An 8,864-nucleotide genomic window follows, 5' to 3' on the forward strand; every position below is an offset into this window, starting at 1 on the left:
AGAGGGGCATGGTGCCAAGCATGGCACTGAGATTACAGTGATTATGAGCGCACATCCAGGGCAGAAGCCAGCACGGCGGCTCCCAAGGCCTCCAGGCTTGGCCCGCACCCCTCTCCCGGGGGGCAGTGACCTTGGGGGCAAGCAAGCTGGCTTCTGGCTGGCACCCATGAGACCAGGGAACTGGGCCCTGGGCAGAGAGGAGTGCTCTGGGCTCTGGGTCAGAGCTGGGAGGGAACAGAGAGGCAGCGTGCGTGTTGTGTGTGTGCACACGTCAGGCATGGAGTGCGTGGCATAAAAGGGTACACACGTGAGTGCAGGGCACACTGTGTGCCACATCTGTGGTGCCTGCTTCTGTGAGCAGTGGGGTGAAGGAAGGGGCGTCTGCACTGCGTATCATGATTGTGGGAGTTCGTGTGGTTGTCGCGCTGCTGAGCACACACGCCGGTGCCGGGATGGAGCAGGCTGGGATGTCTGTGGGCACGTGTGCTGTGACAGCAGCAAGCATTTGTGATGTCCTGAATATTCGTGCTGCAGTGGTGAGAAGCCCGAGTGTGTGCTGTGACACACTGGTGGCGTGGTGTGGGGGTCCGAGATGCTGAGCAGTGTGTGGCATGCTGTGATGCCTGTGGTCGTGAGTGTGGGATAGTGGGTGCCTACGCACTGAGGGGTTGTGCATGTGGTGTGTTGTGTCTGGGGTGCGTTATCACATAGGACAGGCTGGATGAAGGGTGGGCTACAGGCTGTGTGGTGTGGCTGTGTGCCGACTGTGTCTGCTTGAGCATGGGGTGGTCCGTGGTATGCCGTGTGAATGGGAGCACACAACAGTATTGTGTGTATGTGTGTGTGTATCTATAGGAGAAGTGCTCACACAAGGCCAGGCGGGGAGGGGGCGGGGAACAGGCATCTTACAGGAGCCACAGGAACGTGCCAGTCTGGCAGGGCCTGCTGGGCTACCTTCCTCCAGATACCCTGGCAGGAATCCTGCCAGTCAAAGCCGGTGCCCTCCTCCCCCAACACAGCGCAGCCCTGAATGAATCAGCCAGCAGCCCCAGCCCGGGGACGGGCCTGGCATTCCCAGTGGGGCAGTGCCAGGCTGGTGGTGCCCCCACACTCTCTCCTCTGCCTCCTAGAGGGGACAACATGGGAGAGAGGCCAAGGAGAAGGGCTGCATCCCGCCCTGCAACCGGGGGCCTCCTCCTCAGACAGTGGGGAGGACTCACCAGCTGGAGGATGTCCTCGTCCTTGGGCATGATGGAGAGTTCCAGAGTGTCATCGCTATGGAGACAGGGCAGGGGGTCAGGCCAGGCTGAGGCAACAGGGTCTGGGAGAACAGGGATCCTGGTCGCCAGGGCACCACCAGGGCCGAGGGGGAGGGTGTGGAGGGATTCGGGGAGTGGGCTGGGGGCTCTGATGGGAGAAGGGAGGCAAGGGCACTCACCTATTCTGGATCAGAGCTATGACCTGGGAGTAGGTCTTCCCAATGACGCTCTCCCCATTCACCTTCACCAGCCGGTCTCCTGGGGACCAGGAGCAGGGCCACAGGTGAGCAGGTCAAAGGGTGTCAGTAGCCCCACCTGAAACCCCCTGCATCACATATGGATGACAATGAGCCAGGTAACTGGGACAGCTCACCTGTGCGAAGGCCCGCCCTATGGGCGGGGCCATCATCCTTCACATTCTTGACAAAGATGGTGTCCATGGGCTCCAGGCGGTGCCGGGGGGAGGGTCCTGCTGAGCAGCAGTCAGGTTAGCTGGGGATGGCTACTGAAGGTCACACCCATGCACAGCTACACACACAGGGGACACACACTCAGAGAATGAGCACACTCACACGGACACAAAACAGAGCCACACATCCACAGGGACACGGACACACAGGATCAGACAAAACACACTGCTGGGAGGATGGAAAGTTACACGGACACACGGAGTCACTTCTTAACTGGCTCCTGTGTCCTAGCACCATGCTAGAAACTAGACCTCAGAGGAAGGACAGACATGGCCCCTGCCCTTCCCGAGCTCATTGTCTAGTGAGGCAGGCAGACAGGCATGCACACACGTACACACACAAACATCACAAGACAAAAGAAGGGTGCCGTAAAAGTCCAGTAGGGAGAGACACCCGCACGCTCAGAGAGTGTCCACATCCAGACCCAGGGAAAGCTAAGCAAGGCCCTGAGGCTCACAGACACCCTGACCTCCCACCCCACTCCCTTCCCCAGGGTCAGGGATGCAGAGGCCCGCAATCCCAGGACTGGCACTCGCTCCTTGATGACATCACGCTACATCCCAGCATTACTGCTCTGCTAAGTGCTGTATCCATCAGAGAAACAGGCCTGCACTAGGCTGGGTGGCTCCTCTCCCATCACAGGCCTCTGCAGTGGGGATTCAGAAAGACAGAGTCCCCACGTGCACCCAGTAGAAGCCTCAGCGGCAGACAGGGAAGCCTGCCTATTCAAGGAGTTCTGCCTTGAATACCCTGGGAAGCCATTTGGGAGAGCAAGGGTGATAGCCAGGGGAGTCAGTTTCACATCTGGAAACAGAAGGACCTCAGGGCCGCCCTTATACCCCAAGAACCCTAGTGTCTCTGCCCTCAAGGACAGGCCTCAATCAGCCTTCCCACCCCCAGGGCCCTGCAGGTCCCACCTGAGCCTCCATCTAGGCTGGGAGTAACTCTAGGGCAGGGGCCAGGGCTTAGAAACCCATCTGGTCCCCAGAACACCACCCGCAGTGTGAAATGGACAGGTCCGAGGAAGACAAATGTAGAGAAAAGAGAGGGAGCAGAGAGTAAGCATATGTGCAAGTGGATACACAGGAAAGAGCAGACGGGGCCACAGTAAAGGGCGAGGGTGCGGCAGAATCCACGCTGACCTGCAGGAGAGGGCCAGACACAGAGTGGGATCCCAGCCCAGCCCAGACCAGCCCACTCCTTACCTCCTCCTCGGCCTCCATTCTCTTCCTCCTGCAGGGGACAGAGGTGGGTGTGGGCCCTCGGCAGCACAGGGGGAAGCCCGGCTTCGCCGGGGTGGGCCCCTTCAAGCTCCCCCACCCATCAGCCTCCCCTCTTATCATTCTTCAACTAGCCCAGAAGCCAGAGGGGGAGGGAAGGGTGTCCACGGGGAGGTCACATCCCAGGCAATGTCCCCCAGTCACAGGAGCCCTCTCTCATGCCTGCTAGTCCTACCACATCAGCCCATCTGAAAGCCCCCAACCCAATGGGGGACTCAGGACCCCTTCCCTTGGAGAGCTCAAAGCCCAGTGGAGGAGGGGTCAAACCCACTGACACACAGACAGGACCCAGGCAGACACAGATAAGCAGGCATGACAAGTGCAAACAGTGGCTATCAGCTCTCAGAGAATGGGGAGGAGAGGCCTGATTAGTCCCTCTGGGAGGGGGTGGTTTAAGGCAAGTTTCAGGCCAGCTGAAAGAAGGCATTAGGGTGAGGTGAGCAGAGTATGCAGGCACTCAGTGGCAGAAATAGGACTGGGTCAGCTGAGCTGAAGCAGAAAGAGAGTCAACACCCGCAAGTGACAAGAGTCAGACTCAAGCTTTCAGGTCCGAAAGGAAAGAACGAGGGAGCCAGTGAAGTTCTTGAGTGGGAGAGAGTAGATATGAAAATGTTTCCAGCATCTAGGTGCAGGGCTAAGAAATGGCCTCAAGGAGACCCACGAGGGAGGTCTCTGGGCTCATCCTCGTGAGTGAGGAGGGAAGGGCACTGCATTTGGGGAGAAATCAGAAAAAGGCAAGAAATCAGAGAGACAGGCCAGGCCAGCAGGGTGCAGCATCTTCCAACTGGATAGGACCTTTGGGGTCATCTAGTCTAATCTGTTCCACAGATCACCCACTTTACAGACGACAGGGTGTGATTTGTCCAGGGCCACTCGGAGACAACAGAGCAGCCAGTGCTGGACCCCAGGAGTCTGGGCACCTCAGCCAGGACAGGAAGCCGCGGGGCTCTGCTGGAGAGCAGTCCCTCGGTGCCCGCTGATATGAGCTGACAGCACTCTGAGCGGGCGGCAGCGGCAGATGGATGCATCTAGACGGGTGAGCGCCCTGCAGGCTCCCGGCCCTGGGCATGTTCTGGGAAGGGACGGAGCCCGTCCCTGGCTTGCCCTGCCCTGGCTTGCTTCTGCGTGAGCAAGGTCTCTCTGAGACACAGGCTGACCACCCAGCCTAGACCACTTGAGCTGCATCTGCAGGACCACTCTCCAGAGGTCCCCTGAGAGAAGGAGGAAGGTCCAGAAAGGGGGCACATTCTGGGGAAGGAAGGACCCGAGGTTCCAGGGAACTGGGAGGCTGGTGTCCTTGGGCAGAAGGGGTGAGGCAGTGCTCCTACCACACACCATCAGCCCCTCTTACAGCCAATGAGAAGATCTGGCTAACACCCAGACTCAAACCCGGGTGTGAGCTATGCAGCGACATGCGCACAGGAAGCATATATATAGACACATGTCTAGATAGACACACATGCGTGTACATGACTAGCATACCATGCACGCATGTGTGCATACAAAGAAACACGAGCAGGCACACGGACCCAGGCAGAGAAATCCAATGCCTTGGTTCTCTGGCAGGTGGGACTAAGCTCCCTGTCCCTCAACAGCTGTGCAGGCTGGTCCCAGCCCTGGGGGAGGGGAGAAACAGGTTCATGGGCCCCAAAATAAATCATTCTCCCCTCCTGCTGGGAGAGAGGAGGGGAAGGGAATTGGGCCCTCCTGGGGAGTCCTGGTTCCTGCCTAGGCCCCCCTCAAGCCTTCCTGTCAGGGACCACCCCCTGCCCCCAGCCCATACCGTGGCTCGGTTTGAGTAGCCCCAGTTCCTGGACTCAGAGAACCTGATATCTATATTAGGCCTGGAAGGGTTCCTAGGGGTCAAATAGATATATACCCTCAGGTGACAGCAGCAGACGAGCCCAGAGAGGGTGAGACTACCCAAGATCCACCGTGAGTTAGGAGCTGTACAGGTACTGGGGCCCAGGTCCCCAGCCCAGCACAGGGCTCTTTCTAGGCCCAGAGCTGAGGCCAGCAAGGGCTGGGAGCGCTCTGGGAGGGGCCCCGGAGGTGTGTGAGGACGACTGCCCTAGAGCTCAGGCCGCGGAGGGTCAACTAACCCAGCTCAGAAGTGGCCAGTAGGCAAAGGGTCCTTGGAAGCCCATCTCCTGAGAAGCTGTTCACCTTCCAGAGGCCGCGAGTCCCGGGGTTGGGGGAGCATCCTGACTCCCCCACCTCTAGCTCCTTGCCCCAAGCCAACCACCCATTCTCCTTAGAAGACTGAGCCCAGAGCAGATCGGGGGCTTGTCATGCCACACAGGCGACCCAGCCAGGGCTGCCCCTGCCTCTCAGTGCCCCTCTTCCCCAGGCACAGAAGCACCCAGAGGAGAGCACAGAGGAGTCACTCTGAAAGTGCCGTCAGGGCAGGCAGGGGCACGGGCCTACCTTCAGGCTGCAGTGCACGGCGGACTCGGGTGGGTACACGATGAAGTGGCGCAGGGTGAAGCCGAAGCCATCCTGGAGGTTTTTGTGCAGGAGCAGCGTCCGTGGGCCCTGCCAGGGGAGGGGGCGCGCGGGAGAGCACCCATCCCTCGGGCCTGGGGGCAGCTGCGGGAGCAGAGCGAGCAAGGGTGAGATGCCAGTCCACACACAGCCTCCTGCAGCCTGGAGGAGCTGGGGGGACGGCCGGGGCCCACTGACCCGGCTGTGCCCAGACCCCTGCTCCCCTCTCCCTTCCTCTCCCACACTCATCAGCCCAACAGCTTCCTTTTCCTTTTTTTCCTTAGTCCCCTCAAGACACCTATGCGTCCAGGGAAATGCCAGTGCAGCAAGTCAGGTGTCCATTCTGTTCAGTTCAGCCAAAGTTCACTGACTCTGGACACACAGCCTTCCTGCCTGGGAAGTGCCCGCTGCACAATCTCACACACACACACGTGCACGCAGACTTGGGCACAGACACACCCACACGCACTCACGTAGACGGGACACACCACAAACACCCAGACAAGAACGCTCATGTGCAAAGGTGCAGACACACCAATGAGCACACACATGCTCACGGAAACACAGACATGCGCACACAACACACACAGGCACAGACAGACTGACACACACACGCATCCTTCAAGAGCAGCAGCAAGAAGACGCGAAGAACCATGAGTCACAAGGGACAGTCCGCTGAAGGGGCCGAGCCCAGTTCCGGCTGGCTCACCAGAACTGAGTGGAGAGCCGGGTTGGGGAGACACTCTGCTACCCTCTGGCCACCCCACCTGAGTACTTGGGATTCCCCAAGATGGCAGGGCAGAGGGTGTCTGAAGAGGGTTTAGGGGCACGTGGGGCAAGAGGCAGAGAAGGAGGTTAGTGCCTGAGAGGAGGTTCCCTTCAGGCACCCTGCTCAGACACGGAGGGAAAGTGGGTGACAGGAGGGCATTAAAGTGAAGGGCAGTTTGCCTGCTGAACAGCCAGGACAGCTCCCTCAGGGGTTCACTAACCCCTGATCTCAGGCAGCCTAACCTACCTGGTGCCCCAAATCCAAACCCCTCGGAGGGCGAGAAGCCCCTCCCCTCCCTCAACAGTCCTCATCCCCTCACTCTTCCTTGGCACCAGGCAGGAGGAGCCTTCAGCTGCAGAAGAAAGGTGCAGCTGAGTGCAGAGGGAAGAAGATTCCGGGATGAGGAATTCACCCGGCAGGAATTTCACTACGAAATCCCCCTCATTCCCCACCTCTAATGTACTGCAACTCTAATGCACTCATCCTAAGAAGCCCCTGCCTGCAGCCAGCCACCCTCCAAGATACACATCTGGCAGAAGGAGTGGATCCTGTGCCCAGCCCGAAGCTAGGGATTTCTGCGTGGGGTAGGGGCTGGGCTCCATGGGGCAGGAGGTTTGAGGAGGGAATATCCTCAAATCTCAGAAGATTGAAGTGCCACAGAAGTAACAGGCTTGCTTCATACAGTTCCAGAAGACACAGCCAGGTGGAAGATTTGAGAAGGCCAAGCGAAGCTCCTAGCCAGGGAGATCATTCTAATATATACATCTGGAAAGTGACCCAGATGGGGCTGTGAGCCCTCTGTCCTCACAAGGGCCTAAGTGAAAGCTGGACGACCCCCATCAGGGAGGCCATAGGAGGCCTCCGCCTTTTCTGGCACCAGGCGGAAGGTCTAATGATGCCCTCTTAGCTCCTTCCACTTGTGGCTATAGCCTGGACACTCCCACTGAGCCCCACACCCCCATGGGGGTCTGCGGAGCCCAGAAGAGAAAATTCTCTGGGAATTCTGCTGAGATCTGAAATCCCCTGGATTTCCTATCTCTGCTAATCTGGCAAGGAACAGATGAGGAAGAGAAGAGGGCCTCTGGGGACCCTCCACTGCCCTCTCCTACCAAAACCCCTGCTCCTGCCTAGCGTGGAGTGCCTCCGCTGCACGTCCTCCACCAGGCTCTGAGCTGAGGCTGTGTGCAGGGCCTATTGTTTTGCTGGTGTCCTGGATTAAGGTTTAAGCCACCAGCTGCCCCAGTGATGAGAAGTGGCTGGGACAGGTCCCCGCACGCCCCCCGCCCCTCCCCCAGCACACATCCTGCCTGGAGCTGCCAGCTGCCTGGGGGTACCACTCCCCAGGGAGGAGGGGCCTGTAATCAAGGGCAGTGGGCATGCCTTTCTCTCTCAGGTACTCTCCTCACCCAGGCACCACTGGCGCTCCCTCCCTTATCTCTGCCTCTCTCTTTCCTCTTTTCCTTCCTTCCAACGCCCCCTCCCCCATCCCTGCCAACTAGGCGCCTGAGAATGTCAGTGTGGTAATCCCCCTGCCACAGTAACCACAGCCCTGCCTGAAGAGGAGACACTGCAGCCCCCATCAATGACCAGATTTGGCAGCCCTCCTGTGGGAAGTTCTTCCTTAGGTTTAACCTCAGTCCTTCATGCTATGTAACCTCAGGATACATGCATGTTTCCTCTGCTCTCCTCCCATCTGGGACAGCTTTGGATCTTGCTCTCATCTTGCCGGGGAGGGAGGTGACAGATGAAGAAACAGAGAAGGGACCAGCAGTGGAAAGTCATTAGACTGGGAAGAGGTACAGCTCACACACACATCCCCATTTGTGCTATCTGAGGTAGGTACAGAGACAAGAGGAAGGAGAGAGGCAGGCTCAGGGGACACAGGGACATCACCAAGTAATGCCCCCTAGTCCAGATCCACTTCCAAACGCTCCCACCCTCAGGTCAGGAGAGACATCCAGAAATTCCCACTGATGGTGGGAGAAGGGCAGGTGGCCCCAGGGCCACAAATAAGACAGAACTGGACATGTGATGGGCTGGCAACACCAGGAGCTAGAACCCAGGAGTCCGGCTCCTCCCCTCCCCCAGGAGCATAAAGAGGTCATTGCAGGGAGCACAGCGTTCACGCTGGGCATGGTGCCCACTGTGACTCACACCCTGCCAGCCTGGTCGATCTCGGACCTCAGAAACACTGTCCCCACCCCCACGCCCCCCCCACCCCAGCCATGTCAGTCCTCACCCTGAGGTCACTCATTACCTCCTTGGCCCGCTTGAAAACCCTGTGTGTCTCTGTGCCCAGGTCCCCTCCCAGGGAGAGGGCAGAGTTCTGACTCAGGGTCACTGTCAGCCCAAACTCTCCAGGATTCCATGCCCTGGCATCTCTTCAAACAACCCCGTCCCTTCCATCTTTCTCCCACCTGTAAACCAAGAGGCTTGAGCCCACTGCAGGCCACCACCAGACTGGGGGTTGTCATCCAGCACCCCCAGAAAAGGTCTCAGCCACCACTCTGCCGCCCTCACCTGCATCTCTCCAGCTCCTCACTCCCTCCCCACTCCGGGGCATGGGTCCCGGAAGACTGGGCCCCTCGCCCCGCTGGCCCCC

The 8,864-nt window shown here is 58.9% G+C and overlaps 1 protein-coding gene across 1 annotated transcript in view; it reads right to left on the reverse strand.

Annotated features, from left to right (window-relative positions):
• ARHGAP23 (Rho GTPase activating protein 23) overlaps positions 1-8,864 on the reverse strand; it is a 71,170-nt gene that overhangs the window by 41,949 nt on the left and 20,357 nt on the right. The window contains exons 2-6 of the mRNA XM_040245542.1: positions 5,437-5,598; positions 2,935-2,962; positions 1,633-1,728; positions 1,439-1,517; positions 1,221-1,275 (exon numbers count right to left, since the gene is read on the reverse strand). Coding sequence (XP_040101476.1) covers positions 1,221-1,275; positions 1,439-1,517; positions 1,633-1,728; positions 2,935-2,962; positions 5,437-5,598 — 420 coding nt within the window. The remainder of the gene's footprint in view (positions 1-1,220; positions 1,276-1,438; positions 1,518-1,632; positions 1,729-2,934; positions 2,963-5,436; positions 5,599-8,864) is intronic.

This window comes from Oryx dammah, unplaced genomic scaffold (assembly GCF_014754425.2).
Source record: "Oryx dammah isolate SB20612 unplaced genomic scaffold, SCBI_Odam_1.1 HiC_scaffold_8, whole genome shotgun sequence".
Taxonomy (NCBI): domain Eukaryota; kingdom Metazoa; phylum Chordata; class Mammalia; order Artiodactyla; family Bovidae; genus Oryx; species Oryx dammah.